Genomic DNA, 19,311 nt, shown 5'->3' on the forward strand with positions numbered 1-19,311 from the left:
AGTAACGTCTGAGCAAACTCAAAATATTATGTATTATACGCTATAGATAGAGCGGACTTTAGGTAATAAATGATCTCATTGTAGTTAAATGGCTTAATAAAATATAAGTTGGTATAAGTAAAATGGGGGTAAATAAATTATTATTAGTGATTTTTTCAGTAAGTAGATCCCTTTATTTAACATTTGTGATTTTGTGCCTATAATAATCAAATAATTTTTGTTACAACAATCTATTTGATGAGTTGATGTATAATTAATTATAACATTGTATGATTTAAACAGATAAATGTGGGTGATGTACAAAGATTTTATAATAAAAGGAATGTGTAACTTACGTCTTATTTTTATTTCAATTGTTTTTATACGACTTTTGCGTTAAATAAATAAATAATAATCTACAAAGGCTATCTGTAAGAGATTGCTTTTAACGATAACACCTTCTGAATGGTCTATTTTGAAAATTTATCTCCTAGCCTTTGTTGTTCCAAAATGGGTAGTTAAATAAGATACAGATATCTACCTCAAGAGCTGCTCGAATGCTTTTTGAGATACTAAAGAGTAAATATGTACCAATAAGAGGAAGTACACCCAAAATCAATTACTGTCCTTTCTCTGCAGATTCCGGACGTAAGAAGAAGGAAAAACCCAACTCCATGAAAGGTGAACGAGGCAAGCATATGGATAACATAACGACCCTGTTCAACCACACCAACGCCACACCCTTGCGCTGTCAGAAAGATATTGGGTACGGGTGTTGCTTCTGTGAAAAGTTTTGTGAAAAACCTGGCGAGCTAAAAGAACATACAAGACAAACTCATCAATCTGATATTCACAAAATTATGAGAAAGAAATCTCTGAACCAGTATCACGTGAAACTCGATATAACTGGCTTGCAATGCAACTTATGCAACACCAAAATCGATAACTTAGACGCCATGATGCACCATCTTCAGGAGCACAAAAAAGATATACATTTGGACGTAAATAATCATATAATGCCATTCAGTTTTGAAGGTGATGAGCTACACTGTGTCATATGTAAAGCAGAATTCAACAAATTCAAGAAACTGACTGAACACATGAACAAACATTACAGGAATCGGGTTTGCGACATCTGCGGTGCGGGCTTCATTAACCATAAATTGTTTCAAATACATTCACAAATTCACAAAAAAGGGGTGTTCACTTGCGAATTCTGTAAAAAAGTCTTCGATACGTCGATGAAGAAACGGTCCCACGAATTATCTGTACATGTACATTCACAGATGATTAGCAAATGCGGGTATTGCAACAAGAAGTTCAAGTCTAGATGGAGTAAAGAGAAGCATATTGCCAGTGAACACGGCGTGCCTCTAAAGGAAATGAAATGTAAATTGTGTGGCAAAGTGTTTATGACCTCGAACGCTCTGCGAATACACAGGAGACGCGACCATTTGAAGGAACGTCCTTACAAATGCGAGCTGTGCGATTTTACATCTTACGAGAGCCGTTGTTTGAGAAATCATATGCTAAAACATACAGGGGTGAGGGATTTCCAGTGTGATATTTGCTTAAAGTCGTACGCTAAGAAGAAGACGTTGAGGGAACACTTGCGGATACATGCGAACGATAGGCGGTTTAAGTGCCAATACTGCGAGCTGGCGTTTATACAGAAGTGTAGTTTGAAGGGGCATATGCAGTCAAAACATAGAGATTTGGTGCCCTCGGTTTAGTTCATTTGTTGTGTCCTCTGACTTGATGTGATGAGGGTAGTTTGTTAACTTGTCGCATTCTGGTTTGCATACCTAGTATAGTAGGTTAAGTGATATACAATGATATTATATACCTATATAAAACATAAGTACGTACGTTACATACAATACTACGATAATAAAACTACGACATTTGGGTCATATTAATTGTAGAAGGCTATCTCTTCTCTCGTACCTTTTGTATCTTCTGTTTTACTCGTCATCCATCACGAATTTTATATTTTAGGTACTTAGGTGAAAGTAACATTTCTATGATATAAAGTCATTGGTTATACCTCGATAGGTATGTAGGTGTATTATTAAAAAAAAATGTAAATAAGTATTTTTAAGTATCTGAGTCACGTTAGAAGTTTCGATATTTCTATTTCGCTTGATGTTTATCGATTCTCTCAATGTTTTAGGTATACATAATTAGAACAAGGTAATAAATTTTCTATAGCAATTCGTAGTTTATTTTTTGTTTAAACTTCCGAAGCCCAGCTTGCAGTCATAACAAAATTCTTTAACATTTTGCGGTATGATTCGTAGATCAACCTTGTATGTTTATGAAAGTGTCCTTTCTCTACAGATTCCGGACATAAGAAGAAAGAAAAACCCAGCGCCATGAAAGGTGAAAGAGAAAAGCATATGGATAACATAACGACCCTGTTCTACCACACCAACGCCACACCCTTGCGCTGTCAGAAAGATATTGGGTACGGGTGTTGCTTCTGCGAAAAGTTTTGTGAAAAACCTGGCGAACTAAAAGAACATACAAGACAAACTCATCAATCTGATATTCACAAAATTATGAGAAAGAAATCTCTGAACCATTATCACGTGAAACTCGATATAACTGGCTTGCAATGCAACGAATGCAACACCGAAATCGATAATTTAGACGCCATGATGCACCATCTTCAGGAGCACAAAAAAGATATACATTTGGACATAAATAATCACATAATGCCTTTCAGTTTTGAAGGTGATGAGCTGCGCTGTGTCATGTGTAAAGCAGAATTCAACAAATTCAAGAAACTGACTGAACACATGAACAAACATTACAGGAATCGGGTTTGCGACGTCTGCGGCGCGGGCTTCATTAACCATAAATCGTTTCAAATACATTCACAAGTTCACAAAAAAGGGGTGTTCACTTGCGAATTCTGTAAAAAAGTCTTCGATACGTCGATGAAGAAACGGTCCCACGAATTATCTGTACATGTGCATTCGCAGATGGTCAGCAAATGCGGGTATTGCAACAAGAAGTTCAAGTCTAGAAGGAGTAAAGAGAAGCATATTGCCAGTGAACACGGCGTGCCTCTAAAGGAAATCAAATGTAAATTGTGTGGCAAAGTGTTCTTGACCGCGAACGCTCTGCGCGTTCACACGAGACGAGACCATTTGAAGGAACGTCCTTACGAGTGCCAGCTGTGTGATTTTACATCTTACGGGAGCAGTTGTTTGAGAAATCATATGCTAAAACATACGGGGGTCAGGGATTTCCAGTGTGACATTTGCTTGAAGTCGTACGCTAAGAAGAAGACGTTGAGGGAACACTTGCGGATACATGCGAACGATAGGCGGTTTAAGTGCCAATACTGCGAACTGGCGTTTATACAAAAGTGTAGTTTAAAGGGGCATATGCAGTCAAAACACAGAGATTTGGTCTTGGTTCCCTCAGTGTGAGGACATTGGCCTAGTTTTGACAGCGCTTATCAAACGATCACATGGTCAAGCAACACCGCTCTCTGAATGGGCGACAGACTTTGAGTGTCCAAAGTTGACCTTTTCGTTTCCTCTGTGCCTCGGAGAATACGTTAAGCCGTCATCGGTCCCGGTTACTATCACTTAGATCTGATCACCATTATCATCCAATAGACGTTCACGGCTGGACATCTTCTTATACTTCGGGTCTATGCAGGTTCTTGAATATTCTGTATCACTTCGACAGTCTCCGATCCATTGTGTTCGCCTCACTTCACATTTCTTTGTCAAATCCTGTGGCCGCAAGCTACAGCAGCACTTTTTGACTGGGATTGAAGTATCATCCTCAGGGTATACGATGTGTTTCCTAGGTGAATGCTACGTTTATATATTAGAGCAGGGCAGTTGCCAGAGGCGTCTTTACCTATGGTGCAGGGTGTGCGGCGCACACGGGCGCCAGCGCCGAGCGCCCTCTAATGCGACACCTCCAAAGATGCGTCGATGCCGGCGATCTCAAAGACCTTGCGCTCGTGTTATGGCCGACGCCGTCATCATCTAAACTTGCACTATTTGCATCCGAATTTCCGTTTGAAAATATAACTGTTAGTATTCCATTTTGACCCTAGTCCTACTAGACTAGAGGGCGTCAGGGTAGTTGCACACGGGCGCCACAAGGACTAGAGACGCCTTTGGCAGTTGCAGACTATGTGCAACGGAGTCCCGACTCGTGGCACCGTCTGCAGATGTCCGAGCCCTGGAGCTTAAGGTCATGCGTCTGTTTAGACCACAGTGACCCACGGCTGGATGTAGTCTCTTGTAGAGTCACACGCCACGGTCTTGCGCCGCCGCCATCCAGCGCCTCCTTGCAACTGGTTTGGTGATGTCGAATGTACCTAGAGAGTCTTCCATTGCTGTGTTTTCCGATGCGAGGTCGCCTTTCTAGCACCTTGAGACCCCAAAGTCTATCGGTTTTTCAAACTATGTTGCCACTAAGAATACTTACCAACCATAAAATCTAGCCAATTCAGATTGTAATCATGATTGATGCAGCTTTTCCGGAATAGACCTGCAGATGTTAGTCTAATCATCATCATCATCGTCATCATGATCAATCAATAGCCGGCTCACTACAGAGCACGGGTCTCCTCTCAGTATGATTAAGGTTTGGCCATAGTCCACCACGCTGGCCAAGTGCGGATTGGTAGACTTCACACACCTTTGAGAACATTATGGAGAACTCTCAGGCATGCAGGTTTCCTCGCGGTGTTTTCCTTCACTGTTAAAAGTAAACAAGTTAAAGCAATATTTAATTAATTAAAACGCACATAACTCCGAAAAGTTAGAGGTGCTTGCCCGGGATCGAACCCCCGACCTCCGATTAAAAGGCGGACGTCCTAACCACTAGGCTATCACATCTTTTTATGCTTTCTGCTCTTTAGGGTTATGAGTTACTAGCTTATGCCCGCGACTTCGTCCACGTGGACTACACGAAATTTCAAACCCCTATTTCATCAAACCCCTATATCTATCTATCTCAATAATCAATCAATCAATCAATCAATCAATCAAAAATTGTTGTAACAAACCCTCAATAATTATTCCATCCTTGAGCCACGCGGAGGCGAAGCTGCGTGTAATAGTTAGCACAATAATAATTATAGTTTAAGCATTGATTTATAAACAGTTTTATTTATTACTCAATAATAACGAAATACCTACTTTAAAGCTAACTTTTTGTAAAGTAGCAACTTTGGTAATGTTTTGTCATTATAACCAACACCGGATATGAATTTAATCAATTAGTTAATTTATTAATTTTATAATTTAATCTACGATAAAGTCTTACAAAACTAATTTTGTATAAAAACTAACTAATTAAATTACTAAGTTTTGCATAGGTCACATTTCTAGACACTTCCTAAAACATTCAGGTAATCACATGCCGATGTTCTTTCAGCCCTATGTCGTAGATATTTTTTATATCCGAATTTTCACGGATTCGGATCAGATGAATGCGTGATCGCAGTCACGAGCCATCTCAATGAAACGGTATACCTATCAATACTTATAATAAAACTGTAACAGGTCAAATTCTGTACATTGAAGATATTTTGAAAAAAAATTTTTCCAGGGCACTCTATACTGAACCCAAAACTGTAATTTTTTTCATTTTTGTCTGTCTGTCTGTCTGTCTGTATCACGGCCGCGCATCACGCTGAAACTACTGAATGGATTCCAATGAAACTTGGTACGATTTGAGGTCATACTATGAGGAATAATATAGGATACTTTTTATCCCGAAATTCAGCATGGTTCCCGTAGGAGAGGGGACGAAAGTTAAAATGTATACTGAGTTGTAATTCATTAACGCGTAGTCCGATTTCATTTATTCTTTTTTTGTTAGAAAGGGGATGCTTCAAGGTCATCGGTTTTTAACCGACTGTCAAAAAGGAGGTGGTTCTTTTTTCTACATCGATTTTTTCGAGGTTTCTGGACCGATTTGCAAATATTTTTTTTTAAACTACAAAAAAGTTTACGTCGTGGTCACATAAAAAATTCGGGATTCAACTCCTTAATCCTGATGCTGCAGGGTTACTGCCCGCCTGGGTTATCAAGATTCAGGAAGTGTTCATAGTGAATTCATATTGTAGGTACCAAGCAACGACAACAATCCCGAAAAATCAAAGAGTTCCCGCGGGATTTTAAAAAACGTAAATCCACGCGGACGAAGTCGCAGGAATCAGCTAGTAATCAATAAAATATTTATTCTTCAATGCGCACTTGTATATACTGACATTGGTGCTGATTCTGAGCACACCTTAAGAGTATTTGCATCCTCTGCTTACTAATGTAATATCAAAAGGACAGACACAGTTTGACAGTTTAAATTTACTTTAGAGCCGTCAAAGCGTCAAACCTCGTGACTTAAGCTGCCAGTCGTGAGCATGTCGCGAGCCTATTGGTACGATTACACCTACCGAGTAGTGAAACGAGACAGTAAAATGTCACTCGAGCTCGGCCGAGACAGTGCTGTGGTGGCCGTTTATACGTATTTCACTCACTCGTGGCACTCGTTAAAGTGTTTATACCATAGAGCAGAAACAAAGAGGAGTTGGCCTAAGCAACTGTGCACTGTGATTTTCAACTAGGTCCTGACGTCATCACTGTGGGCGGGGCCTTAGTTAGTATGCTGTCTGCGTTCGTCAGGTTCACATATATTGAGACTCGTATTATCGGTGTGTTTTCGCGTTTTTAAGAACAAAAGGATGAAGTGTTGTGTTTTATCGTGTCAAAGTTATTCAGACAGACGTTCTGATGCTATGAATGGTATCACATTTCATTTGTAAGTAATTTTATACGTAATTTCTACACTTATTGACATCTAGTGTGAGATAGCTGAACTATGTAGTGACATCAATATATCGATGTTAGGTCGCTAAGCGAGTAGTTTTGCTACTAACCCGCAGATGGAAAATTGAGAAGTGGGCGGCGTTCCACAACCCCTCACCCCGCAAAATGTCACTCGATATTTCATAGGGAAATCTTAATACAACATCTCCTCTTTGTTTCTGCTCTATGGTTTATACCAACCGAGTACTCGGCCGAGGACACTGACTCGCCACTGTACTCGTCAGGTGTAATCTTACCATATGGCTTAAATTCGTAGCGTGCTCTAAAATTTAGAGTCTTTAAATATAACATTCATGTTCCATCCTTTTTTAATAATATTTTTTTTTTTTTTCCTACCATAAAGCACCATTATAAAATGGCAGCTTTATTACTACTACCATCTAGCCTATGGGCTAATAAGTAATATTATTCTAGCTTAAACTTCTACTTATGATTAATTTTTAAATCTAATTTACAGTCCAATAACTGTCCTTAGTTTATTCTAACACGTACTTACAGTTCACTATGTTCTTGTGACCTAGAAAAATAAAGTAGCACAAGCACTATTACACAAACGCTGCACTTATGTACTTTTTAACACTAATTCGAACGGCTTGGTTCTTTTGAGCCTCCTTTTGATATCCATGTTATCTAGAAGCTTCACAGCCTCCAAATTAACATGATGGCGAAGTCGATGTTGGTGAGCTTCTGCGTACTTTTGGATGATTTTGTTTACGAACTCTATCTTAAGGTCCCTGTGGAGATCGTGATTTCTTACATACCAGGGTGCATTTGTTATTTCCCTGAGTACTTTGTTCTGGAATCTCTGTATTACTTGAACATTGGTCGGTTTAGTACACCCCCAGAGTTGTATACCATACGTCCATACAGGCATCAGAACTTGCTTGTATAGCATAAGTTTATTATGTAATGAGAGCGTGGAATGCCTTCCAAGCAGCCAATACATTTTTTTGTAGCGTAATTCTAACTCCTCACGTTTCTTTTTAACATGAGCTTTCCATCGAAGCTTTGCGTCAAGCGTCATACCCAAGTACTTCGCTGTATTTACGTAGGGAATAAGTTGCCGATTTAGATAAATTGGGTGATATTTTGGTAACTTATTCGTAAAATCTATATGCATAGATTTCGACTCGTTTAGCTTAATTCGCCACTTTATAGTCCAATCGTTGACTTTATTTATGGCAGCTTGAACTTTTTCTACTGCTTCTTCGTGACTTTCTCCAGTTGCTATTATGGCAGTATCATCAGCGAATGTTGCAATAGTGTTATTTTCTAGTGCTGGAATATCACAGGTGTATAATAAGTACAGGACCGGACCTAAGACACTTCCTTGTGGTACCCCAGCTTTAATTTCCTTGAGTTCAGAATACGCATCTTCTTGACGAACTCTAAACCATCTATTTGAGATGTATGATTCAAGAATATCTGCAAATGACTTTGGTAGCATATTTCTGAGTTTATAGATAAGCCCTTTGTGCCACACTTTATCGAAAGCTTGCGCTACGTCTAAAAAGACTGTAGAACACACTTTCTTATTTTCTAATGATTTCTCTATTATGTCAGTAATTCTGTGGACTTGATCTATCGTTGAGTGTTTTTCACGGAATCCAAATTGGTGATCTGGTATTAATTTTCTCTCCTCTAGTATAGGTTTTATTCTTTTGAGTAACAGTTTTTCAAATAATTTTGAAATAACTGGTAATAAAGAGATTGGTCTGTATGATGTTGTTTCATGGGGTGGTTTCCCCGGTTTAGCGATCATAATAACTTCAGCAACTTTCCATAACTGAGGTACATGTCTTAGTCTAAATGATGCATTTATGAGATTGGTAAGTTTCACTAAAGCTTTCCGAGGTAGGTTTTTTAAAATTTCTCCGGTAATGAGATCATATCCTGGAGATTTTTTTTTGCTTAAATTGAACTTTATTTCTTCAGATACTTCCTTTGGTGTCACAAGTCTGATATTTTGCAGGTCATCTTGTCTTTCTTCATTCTCACTGAAATCAATTGTATGGCCCTCATTTGGTTGGAATATATCTTCCAGATGCTGAGCGAATCTATTAGCTTTTTGAATGTTATTGATAGCCCATTTTCCATTTGATTCTTTAATAGGTGGTATATGTGTGATAGGTCTTTTTAGATTACCTGTTACTTTCCAAAGAGAATAGTCAGTTTCTCGGTCATTGGTCAAGCTTCGTAGGTAATCATTTAACTTAGTGTCATTATGACTTTTGATTGCTTTCTTGATTGTTTTCGCGAGTTTGTTCAGTATTCTTTTGTCTTGTGGCGATCTCGAGGCATGCCATTTTTTTCTCTGCTTTCTCTTTGTTCTAATGAGCTGTATAATTTCCTTAGGATAGGTGGTACCCTTACTCCTTTTTTTTATCGATGGCGTATTATTCCAGGCTGATTTTTGTATGTCTGTTATAAATTTAGCTACTTCCATATTGAGCTGGTCTTGGCATTTTAAGGGGACCTTTAGGTTTATAGTACTGTCTAACTCTATTTTAAAGCTTTCCCAGTCTGTATTGTTATTCACTAGAGTTATTTTGGTTTCTTTGAATGCAATGTTATGTTTATTCAATATTAACATTATTGGTGAATGGTCCGAATTCATGTCATATTTTCCTTCAATATTTAGGTACCTTGGTGAGATGTTCTTAGTTATAAAGAAGTCTATCAGATCTGGGGTTTTTTGAGGATCAGTAGGCCAATAGGTCGGCATACCTGTACTGATCGCGTCGCATCCCAAGTCTTTGATCGCACTCAGCAATTCTTTACCTTTTGTTGTTGTTAGTCTGGAGCCCCAGAAAATATTTTTGGCGTTAAAATCTCCACCAATTATAAATCTGTGTCCATATTGTCTCAAGAAACGCACGTATTCATATTTTTTTAGAGAATGCCTTGGTGGGCAGTATATGGATACAATTGTAATTGGGTATCGTTCTGTTTTAATATTTACTGCCACTGCTTGGATTTCAGACTCTTCGTATTTACTTTCTTCGTAGTGACAAATACTCTCTTTTATTATAACAGCACTACCTCCTCTGGCTGAATTATTAGGATGTAGGGCGTGATATACTTTATATCCATTAAATTTGATGTAGGATTCTTTTGTGAAATGTGTTTCGGAGATCAAACATATGTCGATATTTTCAGTATCTAGGACTACTTGTAGCTCATGTTGATGTTGGAATAGTCCATTAGAATTCCATGCCAATAGTTTTAGTTCTTTTTCCATTATTTGGTTTTAAAAGGGGCTTTGTTAGTGCCATTTTCAAGTTTTCGCAGGCGATCATCGAATGATGACATAAATTTCAAGATCTCGTCTAGTTTATTTAAGGTAGGATCGCTCGTGTTATTACTGTTGGACATTTTGTTTGAGGCTACTTGTGCATATGTTACCTTTTTACTAGGATTTTCTTTGTTAATTTCGGGAAGTCGCACATTTTTAGCAACTGGAGTTTGTTTTGTAATACCACTTGTTGCTTGAGTGTTTTGAGAAGATGGTTTTTTGTATTTCCTGTTCCTGATGGATTGCATTTCCTTGGCTACTATGCAGCCTCTATAGTTAGCTGGATGAGCTTCCCCACAGTGTACACATTTAGGTTTCTGCTCAGCTGGTTTTTTGCATTCAACACTTAGATGTTTTCCAGTGCATTTGACACATCTTGGCTCTCTGGAGCAATACTTCTGGGTGTGCCCATACGTTTGACATTTTTTACACTGTGGTGTGAGCTTCGATGATCTCAGTGGATGTATTTCCACTTTGCATCCAAGAATCGAGGTGATTCCATAAATTTTGTCGATGTCTTCCCCATTCGTAAAACTTAGCAGGAACATGTTTAGTGGTTCCTTGTTTTTCCACCTTAGCTTATTGACGGCATTTTCGACCTTAAACCCTTTATTCTGAAGGTCTTCGATTATTCTTTCTGGCTTACAGGTAAAATGCAGCTTTTTGGCCATGACTTTAATGGGCCTATCTTGCTTGTTTTCAAAAGAATGCCACAGGAATTTCCCTGCAGTCAATGTTTTAGTGATTGACCGATATGTATCTTCATTGTTAGCAATAATATTAAAAGAAAAAGATGCAGATACTTTAGAGAATTACAAGAGAATCGGCGCCATTATCTAGATATTTGATGAATTTGACGTGAGACGTTAAATAAAAGAAAGATATAAATGATTGATGTTTTATTTCATTATCTTATTTACAACAGGTACCTATTATACATTTTCATCATAGTTTCCAATAACCAAGCCAGGTCAACGTAAAATAAAATAAAAACCGGTCAAGTGCGAGTCAGACTCGCACACGAAGGGTTCCGTACCATCGTGCAATATATTTTAAGATTTTTATGTGCAACGGGAAGTACCCTATAGGTTTTCTTGACAGATACGACAGACAGACAACAACGTGATCCTATTAGGGTTCCTTTTTTTCTTTTTGAGGTACGGAACCCTAACTAGAAAAGAAGTAAGGAGCACCGCACGAGGGACAGATAAATACTCACTTTTTTAGGGTTCCGTACCCAAGGGGTAAAACGGGAAACTATTACTAAGTCTCCGCTGTCCGTCCGTCTGCCTGTCTGTCACCAGGTTGTATCTCATGAACCGTGATAGTGACGCCTGATAGTTAATGATACGCCTTACAACCTTGAATGGGAAGCTGGAAGAAATCTCTGTTTAGAGATAAGCATTTCCAATGTAACTTAATTTATTATTACTTTGTAACTACAATTTTGGTACATGAAAAATAAAAAAAAATAAAAAAAATAGTTAGTTTGAAATTTTCACAGGTGAAATTTTTAACTGTCTAATTTCCCGGAAAATAAAGAGTTCCCACAGGATTTTAAAAACCTAATCATCACCTAGTTTTATCTATAAATGATGCGCCTTCATATACCCTTTCAAGCTGCAATTCTGGGCTCATCTCTTCAACCGACTTTGACGTTCAGTATAGAGATAGCTTACATCCCGGTGAAGGACATAAGGTACATTTTATCCCGGAAAATAAAAGAGTTCTCGCGGGATTTTAAAAACCTAATCATCACCTAGTTTTATCTATAAATGATGCGCCTTCATATACCCTTTCAAGCTGCAATTCTGGGCTCATATCTTCAACCGACTTTGACGTTCGGTATAGAGATAGCTTACATCCCGGTGAAGGACATAAGGTACATTTTATCCCGGAAAATAAAAGAGTTCTCGCGGGATTTTAAAAACCTAATCATCACCTAGTTTTATCTATAAATGATGCGCCTTCATATACCCTTTCAAGCTGCAATTCTGGGCTCATATCTTCAACCGACTTTGACGTTCGGTATAGAGATAGCTTACATCCCGGGGAAGGACATAAGGTACATTTTATCCCGGAAAATAAAAGAGTTCTCGCGGGATTTTAAAAACCTAATCATCACCTAGTTTTATCTATAAATGATGCGCCTTCATATACCCTTTCAAGCTGCAATTCTGGGCTCATATCTTCAACCGACTTTGACGTTCGGTATAGAGATAGCTTACATCCCGGTGAAGGACATAAGGTACTTTTTATCCCGGAAAATAAGAGTTCTCGCGGGATTTTAAAAACCTAATCATCACCTAGTTTTATCTATAAACTAGCTTATGCTCGCGACTTCGCGTGGACTACACAAATATTAAACCCCTATTTCACCTCCTTAGGGGTTGAATTTTCAAAAATCCTTTCTTAGTGGATGCCTACGTCATAATAGCTATCTGCATGCCAAATTTCAGCCCGATCCGTCCAGTAGTTTGAGCTGTGCGTTGATAGATCAGTCAGTCAGTCATTCTAAATATATAAAAGGAAAAGGTGCATGATGATGGCATGCAGATAGCTATTATGACGTAGGCATCCGCTAAGAAAGGATTTTTGAAAATTCAACCCCTAAGGGGGTGAAATAGGGGTTTGAAATTTGTGTAGCCCACGCGAAGTCGCGAGCATAAGCACCTTTTATATACATATTTAAAGATGATGCGCCTTCATATGCCCTTTCAAGCTGCAATTCTGTACAAACGCCTGTCCGCACACCACACATACGAACCTCTTGTCGTTATTATGTATTCTCATATGTTCCTTCAAGGTTTTCTTCCGAGCATACGATTTCTTGCAAACCATACATTCATACGTCCTTTCGCCATTATGTTTGACCATGTGAACTTTTAATTCTGGACTTGTATAACATTTGTATTCGCATAGACTACACTGTATCGCCCTGTCTTCTAAATGTCTACGTTTCATATGACAGGATAACGCGTAGCGTCGTTTGAACAATGTATCGCATACGTTGCATTTGTATCTCAAGGGAGGATCCCCATGGACGTCAACCATATGCTTGTTTCGATGGAAGTAATCCGCAAAACGCTCCGGACATTTCGGACATTTGTTTTTTTTAATCATTTTATGTACGGAATCTACATGAGACTTGTATTTGTACCGAGTGTCAAAAACTTTCTTACAAATATCGCACGGGAAAGTACCCCGTATATGTGAGCATTTCAAATGGACCCTCAACCTATTCTTTGTCACGTAACCGGCTCCGCATTGGTCGCATACGAAGTTCCTATAATGCACGTTCATATGTCTCTCTATGGCCCCAAAATTTTCGAAATTACACCCGCAATTGAAACACTCGTACTCATTAAGTTTAGTCAGTTTAAATATAATGATCCTATCTCCGTACTCCGGGTACAATTTCTTTTTGTGTATTCTATTCAAATGTAATTTCAATTCGTTTAAATTCGGTAGTTTTTGTTCGCAAATCGTACATCTGATATCCGATACGTGCGCGTATACTACTAAAGTTTCTATGGAGGTTTTGTTTAGTATCCTTTTGATGTTTTTTATACACTTTTCTTTGTTCTGATGGTCGTGAAGCTGGTCGAAACTCTCACAAAGCCGGCTGCAGTAAAGGCAAGGGTATCCCACCCTTCGCTTGGTCTTAAAAGGTGTTAGGTTGGAATGTTCTAGAATAGTTGATATGTTGATGACATGAGCCACTTTTTCTGTTATGTATATCTTTGATGGCACCCTTTTGGGAGTTGGGTCTATTAGTTTCCTTATCGAATCTGCTGTTATTATTTTACCTGTAAAAATAAACATTACTTTTTAATCCGCACTGGTTTGAACTCATATTACTTTTAAATTTTGGGGTGCCCCGAGATGGTATTGGCACCGATTCCGTTGTCTTTCTCTAAACTAAATTTAGAGTATCTGCATCCTTTTCTTTTTAACAATGCTAAAAAGAGACTGAACTGAACTTTACATTTAAAGACTTTAAATTTTAGTGCACGCTACAAATTTAAACAGTAGACTCGCCACTGTGCGCTAAAATCACGGGTTTTACCATCTAAATATTAAATTTAAAACTGTTAAACTGCATCTGTCCTTTTCATATTACATTAGTAAGGATGCAAATAGTCTAAAGTTAGGTTGTGCTCAGAATCTAAAATTAAATTAAAAAAAAAAAAGTAGCTAACATCTAAATATGCATGCAATCATACACTCCCATTTACACACACACACACATGCACACACGCTCACACATACTCATAAGCACACACTCACACACGCATACACACACACATACAATCATACACACACTGTTGTAATTTTATTTTATTATTGTATATACCTACATTTATTCTAACTCTATTCTGTTAAAATAGTTTAATTATAATTTTAAGTAATCTCTTTTGGCCTTCTGTTATACCTAGATTTAAATTTAAATAATAATTATGTATTTACGCTGTTGATTACTTTCAAATAAACAAAATAAAAAATAAAATAGAATCAGTACCATTGTGGGACTAATTCTCTTTACACTATACATTAATGACTTATATTACACTAGATGATGCCCGCGACTTCGTCCGCAAGGATTTCTGTTTTCTTAAAATCCGGTGGGCATTCTTTGGGATAAAAAGTATCCTATTAGTACGGATTTTGTCCAGCAGACAAGCCTAGCTGGTTGCTTTAGCTAAGAAGAAATAAAGAGAAACGATCAGTGATCTAGCCAAGCGATAAAATTGAATTTAGGTATATTAACTATAACTTAGCTGATGCCCGCGACTTCGTCCGCGTGGAATTAGGTTTTTAAAAATCCCGTGGGAACTCTTTGACTTTTCGGGATAAAAAGTAGCCTATGTCACTCTCCAGGTCTTTATCTATACCCATGCAAAAAACACGTCAATCCGTTGCACCGCCGTTGCGGCGTATTTGAAGGACAAAACAACAAACAAACACACTTTCGCATTTATAATGATTAACAAACGCACAATACAAAAATCAAATTAATCTTGTCTAGAGCGAGAATATGCATTGGGGGCAAACATTTTTCAACACATTTCCAAAAAATATACAGCTTTTTTACACTAATAATAATAATGCTCTATTCTCAGAATTAGTACCTAAGTACCTATTTAAACAGGAAAAAGAATAAAGCACCTAGTGTTTTACCTTTTAAAAATTCAAGTTCTTTGAAAAACCGTTCATTTTCAAGCGCCTTTTTCGTTGGAAGAGGTTTCAAAATGTCGGACGCAAACCGCGCAAGCAGTTTTGCCTCGCCTTCTACTAACCCACTTTCTGATTTGGTTTCCAAGAGATCTACAATATAATATGAAAAATCGGTCGAAAGCATTTCGGACTCACACGTAAATTGACGACCTCCCTGGCGCAGTGGTAAGCGCTGTGGTCTTATGAGTGGGAGGTCCCGGGTTCGATTCTTGGCAGGGGTTTGGAATTTTATAATTTCTAAATTTCTGGTCTGGTCGGGTGGGAGGCCTCGGCCGTGGCTAGTTACCACTCTACCGGCAAAGCCGTGCCGCCAAGCGATTTAGCGTTCCGGAACGATGCCGTGTAGAAACCAAAGGTTTAATAAAAGGGTTTAATAAAAACTGCCAGGTTAGCCCGCTCCCACCTTAGACTGCATCGTCACTTACCATCAGGTGAGATTGCAGTCACTGTAATAATTTGTATCTGAATTTAAAAAAATAAAGGATTCTGTAGTCCATATCATTGTAAAAAATAAGCTTAATTTTTTTTCATGGCGGCCATTTTTTTTTTTTATTTGTTGTTTTAGCGGCAATAGAAATACACATTCTGTGAAAATTTTAACTCTCTACCTATTTACGGTTCACGAGATACAGTCCCTGGACAGATGGACGGACAGACAGGGACAGACTCGATTGCAGTCGTTTTTACTACGGGTTATATTTTGACCAAAAAATACTTTAAAATCCCGCAAGTTTGGACACCTAGTTGAATGACCGCATGCACCAGCTGATTCGAGCCGTGCGAGCGGGAGCGCGTACGATCGACGCTAGCCGTCTCGTTCGCTCACAGCCGCTCGCTTGGGGTGACCATGTTTTTCCAATGACAACGACTCAACACAACAAATTGTAATTTGTTACAAACACCCTTGTAATTTGTTATATGTCAGGTATTGCAGAACTAACTTAGGTAAACATTCCGCCATTCCTCGAATCTCTGATCTCTATAACAACAGCGTGCGTCAACAGAGTGAAATAGACATATTCTCTAATAGTTATGCTCAGTTTAGGCGAAAATTTCTAGATATAGTATTAAGCAATAGGTGCGAAGTGATGATTAAAAATTAAAAATAATTAAATAAATAAGTATACACATACAACAAATATTTGTATGTAAATAACAATCATTAATCTGTATTATTTATATTATTTATGTAATGTAATTTAATTTTGTTAATTTTGTTAATTAGCTTTAGGAAATGTATGTTAAGTTTATGCATGCTGTGGTTGCCTATAATAAGCTTGTCATTTTGTGATTGTATTTTACTTAGTTAAAATTGTTTTTGTGACTGTATTTGTGAATGACTAAGCTGTTGGTAAACCCAATAAAGAAAATAAAAATAAAAATAAAAACAAACTTATAACTTCGTAAATTTTCATATTTTTGAAATTTTGTATATATATTCTTTACTAGATGATGCCCGCGACTTTGTCCGCGTGGATTTAGGTTTTTTAAAATTCCCGTGGGAACTCTTTGATTTTCCGGGATAAAAAGTAGAATATGTCCTTCCCCAGGATGTAAGCTAACTCTGTACCAAATTTCATCAAAATCGGTTGAACTGTTGGGCCGTGAAAAGCTAGCAGACAGACAGATAGACAGACACACTTTCGCATTTATAATATTAGTATATATGTAAAAAAATTGACACGTTTTATTTTTTGCGTTAACTAAAACTAACGTTGTATATTAGAATCAAGATTACCATCAAATTCGTCATTGTCACCATCCATGTCTGTACACATGTCAATCAGTTCCTCTTTGACTTCGGAGTTCTTTTCTACTTTCACATCCACCTCCAAGGGTGCTTCGCCCACTGCAACAATAATATGAGATGTAAATAGACATCTCATTAACACTATCCACTACTATTTAGAGCCTCAATAGCTCAGAGGTTAAGACGCGGACTGAAATCCGAAAGGTTGGCAGTTCAAACCCCGCCCGTTGCACTATTGTCGTACCTACTCCTAGCATAAGCTTGACGCTTAGTTGGAGGGGAAACGGGAATAGTATTCATGATTAGCATGGTTAATATTCTTTTAAAAAGAAAAAATATTTATACTTACATTAAAGTCAAAGACAAAGCCATTTCAAAATATTTGTACTTTTATTTGTATTTCGTTGATTGTTGAATATAGATAATTAATTATGTAAACTTAAGACTAAAAGTTGTGTAGTCATGGGCTGGAAATGGGTTGATCATGATGATGATCAGCCCCCCAATTGTGTAAGAATAACCATTTCATGGCTATCGTAATCGTCAAGAAATTCTGCCCTTTGATTGGCTGTGAAAAAATGTAAACAGCGAATCAACCAATCAAAGGGCAGAACTTCTTGACGATTATGATAGCGATGAAATGGTTATTCTTACACAAACAAAGGGGGGCTGCCGTTGCAAAATGTTACTAAATACTAACTTACTGTCAATAAACAGCCGCTCCTCGTCCAGTGTGTTCATCAATAGTTTTTCGGACTCCACCACCATCGCGCGGAAGCTGCGCGCGTCTTGCAACCTGCCCACGCAGGACGAGCAAATGAGCAAACTTCCGGCCGAGTTGGTGCACAACTGAAAAGCAATATTATCTAAATATATAAAAGGAAAAGGTGACTGACTGACTGAATGATCTATCAACGTACAGCTCAAACTACTGCTACTACTGGACGGATTTGCCTGAAATTTGCCATGCAGATACCTATTATGACATAGGCATCCGCTAAGAAAGGATTTTTAAAAATTCAAACCCTAAGGCGATTAAATAGGGATTTGAAATTATTGTAGTCCACGCGGACGAAGTCGCGAGGATAAGCTAGTTACTTTATTATTATAATCGATAGGCGTTGGGGTCCCAAGGTGCTGGAATGGCGACATCTGCCCAGCTCATGGTGACCCTGCAGCTGTTCATCGAGTCAACGAAAAGCGGCCTTTACCTAAGTTGATCGCCGTAGATCATCCAACAAGTTAAGAGGCATTAGATCAATTTTATTTAAAATTCATTAAGGTTATTGGATGATGTAACTTACTGATACACCTCCTATGTTGTTACAACTAACCCACATGTCTCTCAGTAGGTGCTGTATTAAATTACTTACATATAAATTAAAACATTCTTGAAACATCTCGTAATAAACCTCGCAATTACCATCACATTTGTATTCCTTCATGATATCTTTATGAAGGCCTTTTGATGAACAAAACCTACATTTACCGTAGCAGGGACTAATAATTCTGGTTTCCATTATTATTTATTATAATCTAATTATTACAATAATATTTTTTGTTTTGATTTTTGGCATATTATGGTAAAAAGATTGGTCTGTGGTAAAAAGTACTCTGTGATTATGTCATTGATCACAGTTTTACGGTTGTCACAGCTATTGTTCTGTGTATTACAGACAGAGTACGATTGAATATAAGGTATCGTCTATGTTATTAGTCTGTGGTTCTGATTTTTTGCCATATTGACAATTTATTTTTTAACTGCCATCACGGCTCTAGATTCTAACACTTTTGATTGACCCTTGACCAAACTGAAAAATCGGAGTCGTAGATAAATAAGCTACTTGTGTATTTATAATATTGTGTAAAAATGACTCCTCACGCGCCATTTTAACCTTTTGTGTGAAATTTCAGCTTAAAAGTACGATTGTAGTCATTATTTTAAAGGTGAACCGTACTTTTAACATAACAGTTGCGCCATAGAGTTATAATTTATTTTTTACAGACTTGTGTTGGTAGTTGATTCAACTACCAATTGTTAAAAGAAAATACGTAAGGATATTCTTCGTCAGTTTTTATTTAGTTGACATGTTGATGTGAACAGCAAACAAAAGAGAATGACATATTTATTATTGAGCTTATAAATAAACCTAATACCTACGAAGAAGTATTTATTCTAA

General features: G+C 37.7%; 2 protein-coding genes and 1 long non-coding RNA gene across 3 annotated transcripts; 1 reads left to right on the plus strand and 2 right to left on the minus strand.

Moving 5' to 3' along the window:
- Nucleotides 1-489: 489 nt before the first annotated feature.
- LOC117994260 (zinc finger protein 93-like) lies at nucleotides 490-3,996 on the plus strand. The gene is made up of 4 exons (XM_034982153.2): nucleotides 490-493; nucleotides 619-1,656; nucleotides 2,320-3,357; nucleotides 3,809-3,996. Exons 1-4 carry the CDS (start codon nucleotides 490-492, stop codon nucleotides 3,994-3,996), a joined length of 2,268 nt encoding a protein of 755 aa, XP_034838044.2.
- Nucleotides 3,997-11,027: 7,031 nt separating this feature from the next.
- LOC138404262 (uncharacterized) lies at nucleotides 11,028-12,652 on the minus strand. Its single transcript, XR_011238267.1, has 2 exons — nucleotides 12,439-12,652; nucleotides 11,028-12,257 (listed from the first exon to the last, which is right to left on the minus strand). It is a non-coding gene; the product is annotated as an uncharacterized lncRNA (long non-coding RNA).
- Nucleotides 12,653-12,695: 43 nt separating this feature from the next.
- LOC117994291 (zinc finger protein 570-like) lies at nucleotides 12,696-18,698 on the minus strand. Its single transcript, XM_034982185.2, has 5 exons — nucleotides 18,505-18,698; nucleotides 17,836-17,980; nucleotides 17,120-17,230; nucleotides 15,325-15,471; nucleotides 12,696-13,952 (listed from the first exon to the last, which is right to left on the minus strand). Exons 1-5 carry the CDS (start codon nucleotides 18,649-18,651, stop codon nucleotides 12,832-12,834), a joined length of 1,671 nt encoding a protein of 556 aa, XP_034838076.1. The 5' UTR covers nucleotides 18,652-18,698; the 3' UTR covers nucleotides 12,696-12,831.
- Nucleotides 18,699-19,311: the final 613 nt, after the last annotated feature.

Source organism: Maniola hyperantus, chromosome 26, assembly GCF_902806685.2.
Source record: "Maniola hyperantus chromosome 26, iAphHyp1.2, whole genome shotgun sequence".
Lineage (NCBI taxonomy): Eukaryota > Metazoa > Arthropoda > Insecta > Lepidoptera > Nymphalidae > Maniola > Maniola hyperantus.

Excerpts from the sequence above, each read along its gene's own strand:
- LOC117994260 (XM_034982153.2), top strand. Across the intron at positions 1,657-2,319 it reads GCTGGCGTTTATACAGAAGT|ATTCCGGACATAAGAAGAAA; the intron begins GTAGTTTGAAGG and ends CTTTCTCTACAG. Across the intron at positions 3,358-3,808 it reads ACTGGCGTTTATACAAAAGT|GTGAATGCTACGTTTATATA; the intron begins GTAGTTTAAAGG and ends TGTGTTTCCTAG.
- LOC117994291 (XM_034982185.2), bottom strand. The coding sequence starts at position 18,651 with ATGGAAACCAGAATTATTAGTCCCTGCTACGGTAAATGTAGGTTTTGT. Across the intron at positions 15,472-17,119 it reads TGACAATGACGAATTTGATG|ATCTCTTGGAAACCAAATCA; the intron begins GTAATCTTGATT and ends ATTATATTGTAG. Across the intron at positions 13,953-15,324 it reads AGAACTTGAATTTTTAAAAG|GTAAAATAATAACAGCAGAT; the intron begins GTAAAACACTAG and ends TTATTTTTACAG.